The sequence below is a fragment of the Pelophylax lessonae genome, assembly GCF_965119305.1.
Source record: "Pelophylax lessonae genome assembly, chromosome: 11".
NCBI lineage: Eukaryota > Metazoa > Chordata > Amphibia > Anura > Ranidae > Pelophylax > Pelophylax lessonae.
In genome coordinates this window covers 117,131,776-117,153,030 of record NC_138778.1, presented here as the reverse complement: position 1 = coordinate 117,153,030, position 21,255 = coordinate 117,131,776, and the positions used below count along the sequence as shown (strand labels likewise).

Sequence of the window (21,255 nt, the reverse complement as noted above, 5' to 3'; positions counted from 1 at the left end):
CCCAATGAAGACACAATTGATGAAATACCTCTGGGTGAAGAGACCATTCTCCCGGATTCAACGTCTGCCGACTGAGATAGTTTGCTTGCCAATTCTTTCCCCCTGAATGTGCACAGCAGAGAGGGCCGGAACATATTGTTCTGCCCACTTCAAAATGCCGACCACTTCCCGGGCCACCAGGGCACTCTATGTGCCTCCTTGATGATTGACATATGCCACAGCGGTAGCATTGTCCGACTGTATCCGCACATTGAGACAAAGTCTGATCGCCCAAATTTCCAGCATGTTGATCGGCCGAGTCCAGACACCTTGGGCCTGAACACACTTCCAAGACACCTCCCCATCCGGACAGACTGGCATCCGTGGTGATTACAGTTCAATACAGAGTAAGAAAAAGATTCCCCCAGGCAGGCCCATTGTCAATGGGATAAATTCTGTTGGAGCACGCCTGGGGGAGTATATTGATCACTTTCTTCAACCGATGGTACAGAAAACGAAGTCGCATATAAAAGACACAAAACATTTAATTCAACAATTATAAGATTTGAAGTTTGAAGAAGACAATATAATACTGGCTACAGCTGATGTAGCCAGTTTATATACGATTATAGATCATGAAGAGGCTATTTTATCTACCAAATGGGCATTAAGGAATTTTAGTAATTTACATTACAAACAAAGGAAATTTATTACAAAATGTTTAGATTATTGTCTTAATCATAGCTACTTTTGGTTTAATTCCAACTACTATAAACAGCTACGGGGTGTTGCAATGGGCGCGAAATTTGCGCCCAGTGTGGCCAACTTGTATATGGCTCGATGGGAGGAGGTAGCCATCTATGAAAATAGACCAGAAGAACTAGTTTTCTACAAACGCTTCATTGATGACGTGATCATCATCTGGTCTGGGAGCCGTGAAAGTCTAATGAGATTTAAAGACACATTGGCAGATAATGATAAAAATATCAATCTGTCATGGGAGATATCAGAAGAAAAAATTGCCTTTTTGGATCTAGAAATCTGGTATGAAGATAAGTGTCTACAAACTAAGACGTATTTCAAGCCTGTGGATCGAAACAGCTATTTGCCCATTAGTAGTTGTCATCATAAATCGTGGCTAATTAATATACCGAAAGGCCAATTAACAAGAATAAGAAGAAACTGTACTAAACAAAGTGATTATGAAGAACAGGCAAAAATAATAGGATCAAGATTCAGAGAGAAGAGGTACAATAAGTCACAAATTTCAGAAAAAATTGATGAAGTTGGGAAGCTTGAAAGACAAAACCTGTTGAGAAATAGAGAAGAAGGAAGTGAACAACATTCGTATTCCCAAAATCCGCTGATAATTCTAGATTATAATATCCAACATAAAAAAATCGAAGCCATAATAAGGAAATATTGGAATATATTAACAGCTGATCGTACTATTGCTACCTTTTTGTCAGAGCAACCTAAATTTGTGTATAGGCGGGCTCCTACATTAAGAGACAGGGTAGCCAAAAACATTATTGAAGAACCCAAAAATAATTTTTTAAGTTGGTTTCAAGGAAAAGGTTTTTATCCTTGTAAAGCCTGTTATGCTTGTAGACATACAATTGATAATAAAAGAAAGAAAGAGGAATTCATTTCGACAGTAACAGGAAGATCGTATAAAATCAAGGACTTTATAACATGTAGGACAGAGGGGGCGGTATATATACTCGAATGTCCGTGCAAATTTCAGTACGTTGGACGTACAAAAAGACCCCTCTGGAAACACTTGCGAGAACACACTCAAAACATCAAAAAAGGTTTTGTGAAGCATAGTGTTTCTAAACATTTTTCTGAAAAACATAACAAAGATCCGAAACTTTTAAAATTTTGGGGGGTGGAGAAATATAAAGCCCACTGGAGGGGCAGTAATAAGATAAGGACATTGAGCCAAGCCGAATCCAGATGGATATTTGAAATTCAAAGTTTTATTCCATTAGGTCTTAACGTCGAATTTGATTTAAATTGTTTTATCTCTGATTTTTAGATTCACCTTCTCCTGGTTTTTACCATCCTAATTATTAGGGCCATTGAAACAGTTTACATATTTATATTTGGATATCTGCGATTTTATACACAAATTTTGTATTTTTATATTTTTAGCATATTTTTATTTTAATTTAATTTTATTTTTAATTTTATTTATACACAATATGGAGGCACTTTATGTATATACATATGTTTCTATATATGTTACACCATTTCCCTGCTGTTTGATTACTTCAGACGAAAAAAATGAAAAAAATCGTTGAGATCGGGCATCTGCCTATCTATGGTATGACGGTTTTGTGAGGTTGACCGAATATATGAATCAGCTCGGGATCATCCTCATGGGTTAACTCACAGCACGGACTTGTGCTGAATTGAACCAAGTGTTATTGTATCGGCAGTGCAATGGTGAATGTAATGTGGTTGATTGATTCCATGGCAACCGCTATGCTATATAAACCGGCAGCGAATCACCCATGCTCACATCCCTTGATAAAGTCACGTGGGTAGTGACGCAACGCGCGTCGGGAAGAGCCGGGTGACGTCACCTCCGTGTTTACGGCCGGAGGTTCTACAGTGTATTGCTTTTGCTCGTTTGTTGCTATTTGATTGTAAGTGTATCTTTTATTGTAATTAAACTGGTTTTGAAGTTACTGCACCATGAGCGTCTCATTTTATATCCTATGAGGCGGAACGGCTTGGAGTGAGCATATTGTGCAGCTGAAGATCGTTACTGCATTGGGAAACATCAGTGATTACATGCCCGCAAGAGAGGAGAGAGGTCGGAAGCCCATTTCAAAGGAAAGCAATCGGCTTGTTTGGATTACACACATGTGCAGATAGTGTGTGTGGGAGGTAAGTGGCCACTACACACCTGTTTGTTGGAGATTGGATCGATATCCAGATTATTGATGTTATATTTTATGATTGGTTGATCCTTTGAAGATTTATTTCATTCATCTTTGATTGTATATTGGACACTGTGGGATTTTCTCAGATACTTATATTTTTATACACAACTTTTTATATGAATTGTTTTATAAAATATTTTTAGGAATTTTTTCATCACATATCAGTCATCAACGATTATATTGATCATCGCCCTTTTTCATCGATTGCATTGATTTTGTGATTGCATTATATATTTCCTTGGGATTGACACACTATTTATTTATTTGAGGTCTTTTTATGCACAGTCTTTTCAGAGTCATCCACTGAAGATCTTTTGTGTATAGGCTCGCTTTTATAGTTTTATATTGAGGATTGATTTTACTTCCAATTTTTTGCATCAGGTTTAATCACATAGAGCACTATCCACAGTGGTGGACATCGTTATTGTCACGGAGTGTATCACATTTATTTATGATTTGAATTAGCGCCGATTTTCTACACCATACACATCATCAGACACGAGGTTGCTCTTAAGCACCTTGGTCCAATCAGGCACCGCCTGCGCCACCAAAACAGACGCAAAAACAGGTTTGAGCAACGAGCCCGCCACCATATAAGAATGGTGGGCCAGAGACTCCAACCGCCGGTCCGTGGGATCCCGGAAAACCGGGGAATCCTCCGTAGGAATCAAGGTAGCCTTGTTTAACACAGCCACAGTGTGATCCACCTGCGGGGGCACACACCACCGTGATTCCGTAGCCGGTGCAAAGGGATAAAGCAATTTGAACCGACTAGGCACCAGGAATGGACTTTTTAAAGTGCGCCACATTTCATTAACAGTGTAATGAAACTCAGCCGGGCAGGGAAACACCTGCGCCGACTTGTGGGTCCTGTGCATCCCAAATGAGGACACAACGCCTGGAGGACTGGGCTCATCCTCCAAATGCAGTGTTTCCTTCACAGAAACAATTCATCCATCCATGGTCGCCCCTTCTTCAGGCGACCCCGGGGAGGAGGTATCAACCCCCTCCAAATCAGCCTTCCCCTCAGACCCCAGCGGGTCTAAGGATGAGCGGGACCCTGAAAAGGGCACGCTCGCAGCAGCAGCAGCCATATCCCCATCCGAATCAGAGGACAGAGACAATCTGGGCCTCTTTTTAGCAGCACGTTCAGCCATCAGCATTTCCATATTTGACACCAAGGTCGCCACTACAGCGGCTAAATCAGGTCTCAGAGGGGCCACAGGAGAACTGGGGACCCCCACAAGAGCTGGGGGGGAATTTGCTGTACTGAGAATTCATTGCCCAATGTGACAAAAAAACAACAGTGCAAGAAGCCTGTACTGTCCCTTTAAGAGCGCTGCGGAGTGCGCAGCCCACCGCTACAGCTACAGTGACAAAGACCCCCAAACAGGAGAAGCAAAAACTGAGCCAGAAGTGACAATACAGAAAGATATTGAGAGCGATAACCTGCAGAGCTCCGCAGAGTGTTGCCACCGCTGTCCTGCTTCAGAGGAAAAGGGAGTGCTGCTAAAGTAGGCTGAACATAGAGGCTGCATGACACAGGGAAAATGGCTGCCCCATAGGAATTGCATGGAAGGCTCCACAAAAATGGCCGCTGAACATGCGGCCGTAACGATCGCTCTGCGACCGCAAAATGGCGGCGGATGGCACCAAAACCAGCATGTAGTTTGCCCATAAAGAAGCCAAACATGCCTGCCCATACTTAAAATGGCGGACCACGCGGATTCGCCGCTGCGGTCGCCACACACTCGGTCTGCACCCCCACAAACACCGAAGTGATACAGGGAAGGGGGCCCCCACAAACACACAGCACCGCAGCGCATGTACAAGCGATCCCCGCAGGGACCGCATCAGGGAGGCACACAGGCACAGACATGGGGAACACACAGCAACACAGACTGCCCCCCCCAGACAGAGGCCCCACACAGAAGTACTTACCTGTACCGGATGGCGTGGGGAGCCTCTCAGAACGGAAAGCCGCTGTCCTCATCTGACAGGGAATGCCGTTAGCCAGGGACATTGCACTGCAGAATCGCAGATGCGTCCAGTGAGGTAGCCACCTCACGGCTGCATCCCTGCTGCGAACAGGGATGGGTCGTTCATAATGCCAGGGCGAACCATAGCCGAATGCTCGATGGCAGGCTGGGGGGGTCCATCTGACCCTCTGCCTTGGAGAGCCAGGACGGTCAGTCCGAATCCCAGCACCGCATGATCCATCTTTTTCCGAAGAGTCGACTAAAACTTAAGCTGACAAAATAAACAGCTAGTAAAGTGAGAAAAAAACTGACATTTTCAAAGACAATCAAATAAAAGATCTAGATAGGCTGAGACTGTAGCCCCAGCACAGGGAAGCCTAACTACTCCTGACGCTAGGCAGATTAAAAACTGAGTTGGGAGTGGTCACTGCAGGGGGGTATTGACCAGATGGGACAGCCCCCATGGGTGTGTATATGCCTAGCTACTCCTGCGGAGCGGAAGTCAATACCCAACAGTGATGACTTAGAGGAGGCGGCGACTGTCGGAGGACGTAAGAGAAATAATATTTTCAGATACTGAAAGAAGAAATACTATGAAAACTGGTTAACCACTTGCCGACCAGCCCCCGCCTATATAGGGTGGCAGGTTTCCACGAATCGCGCGCGCCCACTCACCAACGGGAAAGCCGATCCACAGGGCTGGCGGCCTCGATTGGCGCCGGGCACTCGTGATCCCTCCCCGTGAAGAGAGAACGGCGTTCTGCTGTTGTAAACACAGCAGACCGTTGTCCTCTCAGGAATCAATACAGAGCTCATGTGTTCCTCCTATTTAGGAACACAGGTCTCTGTGTTGATTTCACAAGTCCATCCTCCCGCAGTTAGAAAACACCCCCTAGGCTCACATTTAACCCATTGATCGCCCTGGGGTTAACCCCTTCCAAGCCAGTGTCATTATTACAGTAACAGTGCATATTTTTAGCACTGATTACTATAGTAATGTCACTGGTCCCCCCAAAAGTGTCGAAAATGTCAGTTAGGGGCCCGATCTGTCCACCGCAATGTCGCAGCCCCCGCCTATATAGGGTGGCAGGTTTCCACGAATCGCGCGCGCCCACTCACCAACGGGAAAGCCGATCCACAGGGCTGGCGGCCTCGATTGGCGCCGGGCACTCGTGATCCCTCCCCGTGAAGAGAGAACGGCGTTCTGCTGTTGTAAACACAGCAGACCGTTGTCCTCTCAGGAATCAATACAGAGCTCATGTGTTCCTCCTATTTAGGAACACAGGTCTCTGTGTTGATTTCACAAGTCCATCCTCCCACAGTTAGAAAACACCCCCTAGGCTCACATTTAACCCATTGATCGCCCTGGAGTTAACCCCTTCCAAGCCAGTGTCATTATTACAGTAACAGTGCATATTTTTAGCACTGATTACTATAGTAATGTCACTGGTCCCCCCAAAAGTGTCGAAAAATGTCAGTTAGGGGCCCGATCTGTCCACCGCAATGTCGCAGCCCCGCTAAAAATCGCTGATCGCCGCCATTACTAGTAAAAAAAAAAAAATAAAAATGACATAAATCTTTCTCTTAGTTTGTAGATGGGATAACTTTTGCGAAAACCAATCAAAATACGCTTATTGGATTTTTTAAAGTAGATAATGAGGATGATTTACTAAATGATGGGAGATTGTTTATGTGTGTGAAACTTAATTTCAATTATCCAATCATGTAAAAGGAAAATCCCTGATTACTTATTTAATCTGTACGATTGGATAATTGCAGTGACTAGTCACACAATTTATTTGTGTGAATGTTCTTAAATGAATCAGCAACAATGAGTATATAATACAAAAAACAGACTGGTTTATTAGGTAAAAACTGATTCTGCAGAGAAGATTGCCAGTTAGGTAAAAAATCAACAGCAGCAAAGTGGTTTGTGAATATTTTGAAACCATCTCCTATTGCCCTTCTGATTCTATTTAATATGTTTATACACATTTATATGCATTTTAATACAAAGTATATCATGTAAAGTGTATATAAACACAATTACAAAAGTGCAATTTACCAGTCTTTAAGCTAGATATGCATCATACAATTTTTGTTGATCAATTTCCTTCAGATTTACCTTCAAGTATGTAGTGCAAGGGCCTGCCTGATTGCATACAATTTTGAAAGTGTTTAGGTTTGATTTCATATTATATGGTTTTGGTAAATCTAAAGGACAGTTGTACAAGAACATTGTAAAAATTGTATAGTGTGTGGTCGTTTTTGCTTTCCTTTTTTTTGTTTTTTTAAATCGAAACTTCACTCTCTCAATCAAAGATTGACTCTTTATTCCTTATGCTGCTAGCATTAATAAATAGCTATGCAAGTTTATCATATTTACTTTTTTTAAACTTTTTTTTTTAAATGTGTTCAGTTACTTTCTGGTTTAAAAGCCTAGGCAAATGATGTAATACATCCAAGGATTCTTCTAGAGGGAAGGAGGTTTTTCTTAGCTAAGCACACCCTTCTGCATGCCTGAGCAAAGGACAGATGGATTCCTGGGGTAAATGCTACATGAATCCCCTGCCCTTGCTCAAAGTGGCCAGAAATGCTAGGGGGTGTTTTTAAAAATGTTTTTTTTTTTCAGCAAAATAAAGCATGGAGACATGCATGGATGGGGGAGTTTGCTCTGAAAATTAAAAATGAATTAAATAGTGTTTTTATTTTGTGGTGCCAAGATACAGTGTAGTTCCACTTTAAGCTTTTTTTTTAGAGTAATTATAAATCCCAATACATTTTTTACCCTAATGCATTTCCTGCATTAAAGCGGAGTTCCGGGCACAAAATCAATGTTTTTTTTTTTGTGCCCGTCCGCTAGTTCTGGATAACCTGAAAAGGAATTGGATAGTTAGGTTTTTTTTTTTTTTTTAAAACTCACCTTGTAATTGTAGATCGTAAATACTCACCTCAGGGTACTTCCTCCCTCGGAGCCGCGGCTCTCCCCGTCACTTCCTGCCTCGCGATGATTCCTGGGAGCTGAACGTCATAGCTCCCAGGAATCAATGCGACGGCACCGGCCCCGCACGTCATTTCCGGGCGACGCCGCATTCCCCTGCTAAACAGCTTCTGGGCATGCCCAGAAGCTGTTTAGGAATGCGGCGCCGCACCGGAAGTGACGAGAGGGGCCGGTGCGGCGCATTCTGGGAGAAGAAGACGCGGAAGAAGACGCAGAAGAGGACCGCGCCGGCTTCAGCTGCCCACAAGAGAGATGGAAACGCTGTGGAAGAAATTTTATAAGTAAGTATTTTTTCTAAAAGGTAAGTGCGAACCGGGACAGATCAGAGGCTAGCCATTGTGGAATGTGCTAGCCCTGACTGTCCCGGGGGTATGCTTATTGAAAAATCACATCTGTGCCCGGAACTCCGCTTTAAGGTATAAAAATGCCCCACTACTTGTATTGGTCCCTAACTTCCCTTAATACTTCCTTAGTCCAGGGCTTGACAAATTTTCCTGAAATCTAGGAGCCACCTAAAAAAGTTAGGAGCCAGTTTTTTTTTTTGTTCAAACAACCAAGCTTTATTTCCCAAAAAATAACATACTAAATTTACACATAAAGACGACTAGAACCCCAATCTCCTCTATAGCGCAATCGGATGGAAACAGACTGTCTGTCTGTTTCCATCCGATGCCATCTGATCCGATCCAGGGGATGGATAGAAAATAGAACCACCATCCATCTGTTTTTGGCAGACAGGATCAGATGGCGGCAGATTACTGCTCCATAGACTGAAGGGTCCGATCAGGTCTGCCTGAAAAACTGACAGGCGGACCTGATCAGACAGCCCGTGTGAAAGGGGCCTTCGGCTGTGGCATAGCGATGAGGAAAAAAAAAAATATATATATTATACAATATATATATATATATATATATATTTTTTTATATATATATATATATAATAATTGAAACAAAAAAATAGAAATATTTTTTTTTTTTTAATAATTTAAAAAAATAAATAATAATTAATAATAATCACACTCCCTGTCCACTTACCATTTAAGCAAAGGTAAGTGGACAGGGAGATGAAGCCTGCAAAAACTTCCCTCTATCTCCTCTTGGGAAGGAGATGGACAGGCATTGAGGACAGGCAGGGGAAACAGCCATTAGTTACTGCTTGTCAAACTCCTGGCCACCACAAGAGGGAGCCAGTTCCCTGTTCTCTCACTGAAGAAGGCCGAAAAGCCGCGGCCTCAATTTTCGGACGGCGCGGAAGTCCGTGCACTCGGTGAGTGGTTGGGGGGGCGCAAAAGGGACAGGACACCTCTTGCAGTGCACCCCAGGCGCCAGGTCGCTAATTCTAGTCTCCAATGCGACCTGGCGCCCGGGGTTTGTCGAGCCCTGCCTTAGTCCTTTCTTGTTTCAGCGCTGTGCTGGTCTGCAGCGGCACTGGTCTCTGCTCTTCTTTCAGGACACAGAGGCAACAGCCGAAGCCATTTGCAATCAAATCCTGTGAAGAGGGAGTGGAGGGCGAGGCTGCGTGATGTGTGCAAGCAGGTTGCTATGGGGCAGACAAAAAAGAGGAGGAGCAGACAGTGTCACCGGGGGACCCCAGAAGTGGCGGTTTGGGGCCGTTCTATGCAATACTTACAGGTAAGAATTCAGCAAGCAGGTAAGTGCTAGAATTGACGGCAGCTTCCCCATAGCATCGGATGGCAGATGCCTTTGTTGACTGACCATTAGATTCATACCACTATCCTATGGATCCAAAACCCTTTTACATTGGGATTTGCTTCTGACTACCAAGATTAGCTCTTCCCATGCTTGTGGAATCTTTTGTTATCTAGAAGCCTCTATAAAGAAATATTCATTTCTAATATTTCCTATATCAATGGGACTCTCCTTTTTCCAAGGACTCCCCCTAACTGAACAATTGTAGGTTTACCTTTTAGGGGTTGGTACAATGCCCCTGTACCCAAGTATGTGTATTTAGTAATTCATGATAAGATAAATTAATATTACTTTTCTGATATATCACTTCCTTGGTGGATCCACATTTTATAAGTTCAGTGGTGAGACATGCTCCTGAAGAAGCAGCATCGCAAAACATTTCGAGCTAACATCTGATCTACCACTAACCAGCACCACGGCCATGCGGATATCTCCTGAGGGATGTTTGGTATTTATCATTATCCCCTTAGGGGATTTGCCTATATGACCCTAGTTATTATTAACCACTTACAGCAAAGTGATGTAGGGCTACGTAGGCAAACTTTGCGGTGTTATATCGGGATGATGCCTCTAGCTAGAGGCACCATCCCGGGAGCCGCTCGATCGTTACCCGGGTGAGCGGGAGGGGACGCCCCTTCCGTGACTTTGCCCGGGCCTCCCGTCCCACCGGGAGACCCGAACACCCAGCCGGCACGTCCGCCGGCTGGATGGAGTCCCGATCTAAGCCGGAAGCGGTTTCGATTGGGTCTCTGATGACGTAACCCGGAGGCGGCGTCCATGACGTCACTTCCGGGTTACTCTGCTGCAAAAGGCGGCAGATTTCAAAAACGTCTGTATGCAAAAATGTCGTTTTTGGCGTTTTGCATACATGAAAGTGTAGTGGAGGGGTCTAGGGTCTTTTAGACCCTCGATCCCTCCATAAAGAGTACCTGTCACTGCATATTGCTGTCACAAGGGATATTTACATTGCTTGTGACAGCAACAAAAGTGATCAGATTTTTTTATTTTTTTTAAAAACCTGTAATAAATTAAAAAAATAAATAAAATAAATAGTAAAAAAAAAAAAAAAATGTAGCTGCCCCCGTCACCGTTAGCTCGCGCACGAAAGAAAACTTATACCGAAGTCAAGCCGCGAATTAAATCACTTTTCAAACCACACATGTGAGATATTGCCGCGATCGCCAGAGCGTGAGCAATAATTTAAAAAAAAAGAGCTACACTCTAACTCTTAACTGGTAACCGTTAAAAAAATTTAAAGCGTCGCCTATTGAGATTTCTATTGACCGTAGTTTGTCGCCATTCCACGGGTGTGCGCAATTTTAAACCGTAACATGTTGGGTATCTATTTACTCGGCGTGACATCATCTTTCACAATATACAAAAAAAATGGGCTAACTTTACTGTTTAGTATTTTTTAAATGCAGTGAAATGTGATTTTTCGTAATTTGTTCAAAAAAATGGCATTTTAAAGACCGCTGCGCAAATACCGCGTGACAAAAAATATTGCAATGACCGACATTTTATTCTCCACAGTCTTTGCTAAAAAAATATATATAATGTTTGGGGGTTCTAAGTAGTTTTCTAGGAAAAAATACTGATTTTAACTTGTAAACAAAAAGTGTCTGAAAAAGGGCTGAGGCTTAAGGAGGAAGTAAACCCTCCTCTGCAACTTTTACCTATAGGTAAGCCTATGATAAGGCTTACCTATAGGTACTGTAAATATCTCCTAAACATGCACCGTTTAGGAGATATTTACCTTACATGCAGCCAGTGACATCACTGGCGCATGCGCTCTGAAGGAACGGCCGCTGGTGCCGTTCCTTCAGAGTCCCGTGCCGTGACCGTCAGCTCCCGTGCGGGGGAGTGACGTCACCACTGCTCCGGCCAATCAGATGGCCGGATGCCGCGATCCCGGAAGACGGGCAACTGGACATGTCGCCCGTCATTATGTGTTTCTCTTTCAGGTTACAAAAAAATATATGGGTTTACAACCTCTTTAAGTGGTTAAGGTTTACAATTTTATACTATGATAATGTGACTATTCATTGTATGTCTTTTCTGTATTAATACATTTTTGTATTTTTTCACACATGTGCCCATAAAGTCCATATTTTCTCACACATCGTTCCAAGTGCTAGAACTAGCCCCCCACCACTCCCTGTTTAAATTGTCCCAAGAAAGTTTTATTTACAAAATGACAGTCTGAAAAAGTAAATGTATTTTGACATGCACTCTCTTTATGAAACTTATAGAGGTTGACTCGCATGTAAAGTTCCCACATCAGTTGGAAAAAGTCCTTATTTATGAAAATGGGGAACCATCTACAAGGTGTACAGTTCTTTGGTTTCTACTAGACAAGTGAAGCAATTAAAAAGGCCATCTTATTTTTCTTTAAAATAAGAGGTACATGAGGGGAAAATGAGGATGCTGCGCCTGCACATGTGACAGGTGCTCTTTTAATGTCACTCAATGATGTGCATCTCTCAGCCCAATCTCACTGGCTGATGCAGCCAAGGTTACCTTAGGACAGGCTTGAGTTTCACTTGCAGAATAATCCAGTGTTAGCATGTTCTAATTACAGAACAGTATTTCAGAAACTCTGTATTAGACTCATAGAGAGCACAGCAAGATTTTAATACCCATTCGGCTTATGTTTAATTAAAAGGTAGGAGCAAGAAAGGAAAAATGTAGCACACACAGGTTATATGAATATAGTGGAAGAAAAAAGCACCGGAAGGGAGAATTCAATCTTGATGTATAAAGAGCTATAAAAGCTCTAATTTTACCCAAAAGAGGTTTTGAAAAGCTTTTGAAAAGGGAGTAAAAGCAAAGATATATGTAAGTGAATTACCTGAACATTTTCCCGAAGATCAGTGGCCTCTCGAAGAGAAGGAGTTGCCGTCCTAAACACCTCATCAATTGCTTTGATGCCTGTAGTCTTTGTGGATGTATATTCACGAACCTTCTTGCCTTTTCGTACGGAGAGCCCCCTCTTGTGTGCTTTTCCTCCTCCTCTTCGGTTAGTAATAGCAATGTGAACAAACAATGTGGTGTTTTGGAGGAACTCGCCTGTTAAAGACTGTAAAGGAACATGTCTAAAGCCAGTCTGCAGACACTCAAATGGGATAGTATACTGGGCTATAAACTCATCTCCAATGAAGTCATCATCTAGTACTACAAACCGCAGTATAGCCAACTCTGGAAGGTTTATATGAAACTCAAAACTGTCATCAAATATTGGGTTGTCCCCATTTTGTGTTACTGTTTTTGTGCGGTGTTCTGCACAATCGGCAGGAATCCCATGTATCTCTACATAGACATATGGTTCCACCACATCTCCCTTTGCTCCTGATCCTTTAGGTTTGGGGAGGTTTTGACCACTAATAATTTTTAGGTGAAGCAGTTGAGCCGAAACACCAGGCAAAGAATCCTTTGCATTGGCGCTAAAATAGGATACTTCTTCCCTCATTATTGAGGGTCGTAGGACATAGCCACAGTTTCCGTTCTGTCTAAACCATCCTGTATTAAGATCCATCATAAGACCTGGGGTTTGATAGTTCATGGCCACAATCTGGCAACCACATTTCCAGAAGTCTTGGGGGTTCATATTGCTAGAGTCTATTCGCATTGAACTTGGGTAGACCCTTGAGAGGAATCTTTTGTTGTATTTTACAAACTCTTCAGGATATTCATTGGCAAAGCGACTAGCAGTAACCTCGTTAAAGGAACATATGTGCCAGTATTTTTGGTTTCTTTTAGAGTTTTCAAAGTCCTTGAACTTCACGGACTGGCACAGAGTTACCTTGTCTGAGAGTTCTTTACAGAGACGTAGTTTTCTGTGGCCAGCCCCATTAAGATGTTCACGACCATCATGACCCAATCTCCTAGCAATCTCCATGCCTTCATCCTCATCTGTTACATCTCCTTCAGAGTCAGAATTATCTAAAGGCAGTTTCTTACCTTTTATTAGAATTTTGCCTTTCAGTTGTTCTGGAGAAGGCAAGTAGTTTTCATCAGAACATGCTGGATCTAGGTAAAGTTTGTCACCAAGGATCTTTTTTAAGCACTGGGCCATGAAACGCTGTTGTCGAACAGAGCAATGAACTACCAAGCAAATGATTAATGGGTACTCTGATGCTTCAAATGCATACTTGTCTATTACACTTATTACACTTCGGAAAGCCACCTGTGAAACCACAGACACACCAAGGTAGATAAGAGGCTCATTATCTGGGCCATCCCAAACAACAAGCTCAATGCTACGACATCCCATCCTAAGGGCTTGTATGTAGCCACTAATATCGGATGTACCCCAGTAGTGGTCTTCTAGATGGCATGCATTGTGAGCAGAATTGATGTAGTAGTGTGATAATGGCCTTGTCATATCCTGGCAGACCACTTTATGGTGAGGATCAAATATATAACAGTCCGATGAAAGAAGATAACGGGTGAACCCATCAATTGTAAGGTATCCTTTTCCACGTCCTTCTTTGGAAGGCTCATACTTCTTGATGATTTCCAGCCCTGTAATTTCATTTACCTCTTCCATACCTTGCTCCACTTCCATGAAGATCATCAGATCTTTTAGGTCCAAATACTCTTTATTGCTAGAAAACTGAACCAGTAAAAAGAATACCTCTGGTCTGGTACACAGTTCACAGTAGGCCTCTACAAAAACATCACACGTAATATTACTACCATATTTATCACTAAATTTCTGCAATTCCTTGAATTTTAGTTCTACCGTTGAAGTCTTCATACCAGGGTTAAGTCCCTTGATAAGTTGAATGGCTCTAGACAATGGAATCTGTCCTTTTTTTTCTATATCAGCAATCTCAAACAAAGATGATATCCACAGTGTTCTTAAACTTGTTTGATTAGTTCCTACAACATCTGGAGTGTGCTTTCCATAAGATACCAAGTACCTTAGACCCATCACCCAAGTGTTGACAACATCAGCAGTACTAGCAACAAGGTCCAATGATTCATAGTTTTCCCCATAAATGATAGAAAAGGCACATTCTTCTGGGAACTGATCAGACAGACCATTACTTCGCAAAACTGGAGTTTTCTTTCCAACACGCACCTCACAAATTGATTTAATTTCCAATTTTGCTTTATCCGAATCCTTCTTGGAAGGCTCCCATCTTAGAAATCGCATGTCTGGATCTAAAAGGAAAAAACGATTGTACATCCTGGAGTTGGAGCGCACTTTTTTCATCTCACACCCCTCCATCATGAAGGAGATGCAAGCAGCTGTGCTGTTGATCTTTCGATTGTTGGGCATTGTGCTGAAGGACACCGTTTTCTTTTGTTTTTGCCGGGATCCATCCTAAGAGGAAAAAACATTAAAAAAAAAGGTAAGTGAGAGAAAAGAAAAACAAAACAATCCTATATGACAAGCCTTTTGTGTGCCACAACAATACTCTTGCGTTACTCAATACTCATGTGTTAATTTGGCAATAAATGCACCCAGAACAAAGCTTCCAACTTCCAAGATATCAAAAGTCAACTGGCTGGTTGTGTACTTATGAGAAGTCTGATATCTCTAATGTTTACATAAGACCAGTCTACTGCCATTATTACAGATGGCCAGAGACATGGGAAAATATCTACTGTCCACAAATAATTAACTGAATGAACAATCACTCATTCAAAGTAGGACACAATCATGCTAACATGTATCTATACCCAACACTTTGAATAGAATGAGGAAAATGCTGAATCTCTGTTGTGGATCCAACAGAGCCCCTGACTGCAGTAAACAGATAAAACAATAGTAAAATAAACAGAAAAAATGTTTTGGGTACAATTACACTTTACCCACTTAAGGATCGCCCACCGTGTATTTACGTCGGTACTTTGACGTCAAATACCGGGGATATGGCAGTAGATAGCTGCCATACCCCGGTATTTTTTTAAACGTTGGGCGGTCCCCCTTAACATAAGGGTGGTGCCAGCGACGGATTCGCCGTGAGATCACCCTTATGGGCAGCGGGAGAGGTGCCCCCACTCCCACCGCTTCCCGGTCGTTTTCCCCGCTTGGACCCCGTCGGTAGTGGAGAAAATGATCCGGTCCACTGTCCTCTCAGGCAGGAAGTCGAGTGAGGGCAAGATTGCCCTCATTCGACTCTGGCCTTGGAGGACCAGAGCGACGTCATACGTCGCTTCCTAGGAACAGTTTTAAAGAGCCCATTTTTTTTTCCCATCATCTTTGACCGCAGATCTCACATTAAAGAGGTCCTGTCATGCTTATTTCTATTACAAGTGATGTTTACATTCCTTGTAATAGGAATAAAAGTGATAAAACTTTTTTTTTTTTTAAAAGGACAGTGTAAAAATAAAAAATAAAAGATAAAATAAATAGGAAAAAAAAATTTAAGCACTCCATCCCTGTTAGCTCATGCGCAGAAGCGAACGCATACGCAAGTTGCGCTCACATATGTAAATAGTGTTCAAATAACACATATGAGGTATCGCCGCGATCATTAGAATGACAGCAATAATTTGAGCCCTAGACCTCCTCTGTAACTCTAAACTGGTAACCTGTAGAAATGTTTAATAAATGTCACTGATGGGGATTTTTAAGTACCAATGTTTGTCGCCATTCCACGAGCGTGCGCAGTTTTGAAGCATGACATGTTAGGTAACATTATCTTTCACATTATAGAAAAAAATTGGGCTAACTTTACTGTTTTCTTATTTTTTTCTTTCAAAAAAATAAATTTTTCCCAAAAAATTGCATTTGTAAGACCACTTCGCAAATACGGTGTGATAACAAATATTACAACGATCTCCATTTTATTCTCTAGGATCTCTGCTAAAAATATATATATATATATATATATATACAGTGGGTACGGAAAGTATTCAGACCCCCTTAAATTTTTCACTCTTTGTTATATTGCAGCCATTTGCTAAAATCATTTAAGTTCAGTCTTCTTCCTCATGAATGTACACATAGCACCCCATACTGACAGAAAAACACAGAATTGTTGACATTGTTGCAGATTTATTAAAAAAGAAAAACTGAAATATCACATGGTCCTAAGTATTCAGACCCTTTGCTCAGTATTTAGTAGAAGCCCCCTTTTGATCTAATACAGCCAGGAGTCTTTTTGGGAAAGATGCAACAAGTCTTTCACACCTGGATTTGGGGATCCTCTGCCATTCCTCCTTGCAGATCCTCTCCAGTTCTGTCAGGTTGGATGGTAAACGTTGGTGGACAGCCATTTTTAGGTCTCTCCAGAGATGCTCAATTGGGTTTAAGTCAGGGCTCTGGCTGGGCCATTCAAGAACAGTCACGGAGTTGTTGTGAAGCCACTCCTTCGTTATTTTAGCTGTGTGCTTAGGGTCATTGTCTTGTTGGAAGGTAAACCTTCGGCCCAGTCTGAGGTCCAGAGCACTCTGGAGAAGGTTTTTGTCCAGGATATCCCTGTACTTGGCCGCATTCATCTTTCCCTCGATTGCAACCAGTCGTCCTGTCCCTGCAGCTGAAAAACACCCCACAGCATGATGCTGCCACCACCATGCTTCACTGTTGGGACTGTATTGGACAGGTGATGAGCAGTGCCTGGTTTTCTCCACACATACCGCTTAGAATTAAGGCCAAAAAGTTCTATTTTGGTCTCATCAGACCAGAGAATCTTATTTCTCACCATGTTGGAGTCCTTCAGGTGTTTTTTAGCAAACTCCATGCGGGCTTTCATGTGTCTTACACTGAGGAGAGGCTTCCGTCGGGCCACTCTGCCATAAAGCCCCGACTGGTGGAGGGCTGCAGTGATGGTTGACTTTCTACAACTTTCTCCCATCTCCTGACTGCATCTCTGGAGCTCAGCCACAGTGATCTTTGGGTTCTTCTTTACCTCTCTCACCAAGGCTCTTCTCCCCCGATAGCTCAGTTTGGCCAGACGGCCAGCTCTAGGAAGGGTTCTAGTCGTCCCAAACGTCTTCCATTTGAGGATTATGGAGGCCACTGTGCTCTTAGGAACCTTAAGTGCAGCAGAAATCTTTTTGTAACCTTGGCCAGATCTGTCTCTGAGCTCTTCAGGCAGTTCCTTTGACCTCATGATTCTCATTTGCTCTGACATGCATTGTGATCTGGAAGGTCTTATATAGACAGGTGTGTGGCTTTCCTAATCAAGTCCAATCAGTATAATCAAACACAGCTGGACTCAAATGAAGGTGTAGAACCATCTCAAGGATGATCAGAAGAAATGGAAAGCACCTGAGTTAAATATATGAGTGTCACAGCAAAGGGTCTGAATACTTAGGACCATATGATATTTCAGTTTTTATTTTTTAATAAATCTGCAACAATGTCAACAATTCTGTGTTTTTCTGTCAGTATGGGGTGCTATGTGTACATTCATGAGGAAGAAGAATGAACTTAAATGATTTTAGCAAATGGCTGAAATATAACAAAGAGTGAAAAATTTAAGGGGGTCTGAATACTTTCCGTACCCACTGTATATATATATATATATATATATATATATATATATATATATAATATTTGGGGGTTCTAAGTAATTTTCTAGCAAAAAAAATGATTTTAACTTGTAAACAACAAGTGTCAAAAAAAACGCCCGGTCCAGAAGTGGTTCAAGGTCTGTGTCAATGGGTTTTGGGCCTGTGTCAATGACATCAGCTTAATAGCAGTTTGAGACACTTCTAACATCATTTAAAAAATAATTTACAGGTGTATTTGACCAGCTTAAAGTGGGGGTTTTGCAACTTGTATGGAAATGCCTAATTGAGGCAAACGAAAGAGCTTCAACACAAGCCCTGAAAACGGTGTCATTTAAAGTGATTAAATGTCATGATTAAATTTCACATGAAAAACTCAAAAAAATGTTTAGTCTAGGGCTCGACATCCCTGGTCTCAGTCTTCGTGAGCTTGTATATCAGCGAATCCTCCAATGCCCCAGTAGGCCTTATGAGTACAATTTATATTTCTTTTGTAGTTTTACTATTGCTACAACTTGCTGGAGAAATGCCAGATGGCATTGTATGTACTTTTTTCTGCTATACTGTTACATGACATACGTTAGTAAGCATGTATGTCTGTAATGTCCTGGAAAGCCCTAGGCCCCTTTCACACAGGCGGACCGTTCAGATCCGTCTGTCAGTTTTTGGCGGATCTGAACGGTCACCCCATGCATCTCTATGGGGCATCGGATGTCAGCGGAGACATGTCCGCTGATATCCGATCCGTAAAATCTGGACGGATGGAAACCCTATTTTCCATCCGTCCATCCGTGGATCGGATCGGATGAGAACAGACAGACGGACCGTTCCAATCTGATTCCTCCATAGAGATGCATGGGGACCTGACAGCTGTGTCTCCGCACACAGCGCGGAGACAAAGCTGTCATCCTCCTGCTCAGCGGGGGATCGGCGGATCGATCCCCCGCTGAGAAAAACGGAGTCCGTCTGACGTACTCCATGTGTGAAAGGGCCCCAATTGTTTATTTCTAAAAACTTTGCCCTGATTTAAAAACAATTCACATTAATGATTTTGACGCTTAAAGCTGTTGTAAACCGCTGAACTTTTTACACCCCACAAGGTAAAGGCATAATGTGCTAGTATGCATTGTGTTATTGTGTTTGGGGTGTCGCTAACATTTATTGACACACCCACAGATGGCATGAACACAATGCAAATTGGAGAAACGCAGCGAATCTTGTGCGTTTCCCACATTGCATCAGTGTGAACTGGGGCTTTCTGGCACATTTGTCATGAGATAAAGAGGTTCAGTATAGTTAATACCATTATAGCTGCTAATATGTATGTACCTATGGAATTGCAAACCAATGCACTGATACAAGGTTTTTAAAAACAGTAAAACTTAAAGCGTAACTAAAGGCAAAACCTTTTTTCAGTTTGGATAGTGTAACGCCTCCTACCCACCACTGGTGACAGTGAAGGCTCAGGTCAAAACCACTGTCCTAACAATCTGATGTGCAGTGACCTCACCTGCTGTTCTATTGTGTTCCGGCAGGGGCGCGAACACTCTAGTCAGAGCTCCCAGCCATTGGCTTAGAGCAGGGGGTCTTCAAACTATGGCCCTCCAGTTGTTCAGGAACTACAACTCCCATCATGCCTAGTCATGTCTGTGAATGTCAGCGTTTAACAATGGCTCAGTGTAGTTCTGCAATGGGTGGAGGGCCGTAGTTTGAGGATCCCTGGCTTAGAGCCTGGTCGGCAGACCTTTTCTGGTCATGGCCATTCGACAGAAGGCAGGTTATGTTGCACTGGCTGCCATACACCCAGGCGAAATTGTCTGAGGACTTCTAATGAACAGAGAAAAACGTATAACTGGCGCCAAGGCAAATTAGGGACCCACCGGTTCCATTGAGAAAAATATTAGTAATAATAAGCAATAAAACAGGACAATTCTCTATAAATAAGAGTCCATAATTGTAGCTAAGGGAAAATGTCCATGATAAATAGTCCATGCACAGTTCACTCAGGAGGCTGCTCTTGTGGCAACAACTGTAGAAAAAGCACAGGCGCCAAGCGAAGTGCAGCATGAAGGGTTTATTCAATAAAACAAAAGTCATGGTACTCACAAAACTATCATAGGTCTGAAGAAGGAGCGCATGCTCCGCAAACGCGTCACCTGCGCCATCACGTCAGTTCCGGGAAGTGACGTCAGGAGGAGCCCCTGTGCGTTCCACGACCATAGGAAGTGCCGGGAACCATCGGCAAAGACTGCGGGAGCCGTGACTGCTGGACGCCATCCTGAATACAGTACTGGACTGATGATCCTCATATTAATATTACGGATAATGCCCTACATCACTCCTGTTTGGTGAATACCATGACTAAAGCCTCGTACACACGCAACGAATTTCCGCCGACCGGTCGTTCGTCTTTTGTCCAGAGTGGTGTCTATTGGTTGGAATGTGCTCTAGACTGCACATAAATTTTCCCGTACGACAGAATTCTATTTCAGAAGTGATGTCATGTGTTGGATTGCTTTCTTTGTTTTATTTCATCTCTGAGCATGCCTAGTCTTGCTCATAAGATTTTTCCCCATCGAAATCTGTACTGACTGCACGAAAATCGGACGTGTTTTGACGGAGGACAAAAATTTTATAGCCTGCACACCAGGATTTTTTCGGCTGAAAAAGTCGGAGTCGGTTGTCGGAAGCATCATACTAACAAGCCGAAAATCGGCAAATCGCTCGTCGGAGGAAAATTCCCGGCCAAATTTCGACTCGTGTGTACAAGGCTTTAGTTTGGCGCCTGTGCTTTTTCTACAGGACTTCTAATGAACCAGCCGATGCCTTCCGACATTTAGCCTGTGTGTACTAGGGAGGATTATAGCCGTCAAGTTATTTTTTTTCTTTTGCATCCCTTAGGGAAAATATCCCTTTATTTCCTGTCCCATAGCCAAAACAACAAGTGAGAGGAACTCCCTCCAAAGTGAGGGAATGCCAAGATGTCATCAAGGTTATCAGAATTTGCGTCCCCATTGGCAGATTTTCCTCTATTCCTGTTCTGGGGAAAACCCAAAATTTGGGATTTGTTTCACTTTCACTTTCAAAGATAACAATAAACAGAACAAATAGAGGAGGGTGAATCAGTAATAAAACTGACAGGTGTTCTAATCCCTCTAAACTC

The 21,255-nt window shown here is 42.7% G+C and overlaps 1 protein-coding gene across 1 annotated transcript in view; it reads right to left on the bottom strand.

Moving 5' to 3' along the window:
* LOC309566330 (inactive phospholipase C-like protein 2) overlaps positions 1-21,255 on the bottom strand; it is a 387,613-nt gene that overhangs the window by 213,131 nt on the left and 153,227 nt on the right. The window contains exon 2 of the mRNA XM_082271442.1: positions 12,475-14,955. Coding sequence (XP_082127568.1) covers positions 12,475-14,955 — 2,481 coding nt within the window. The remainder of the gene's footprint in view (positions 1-12,474; positions 14,956-21,255) is intronic.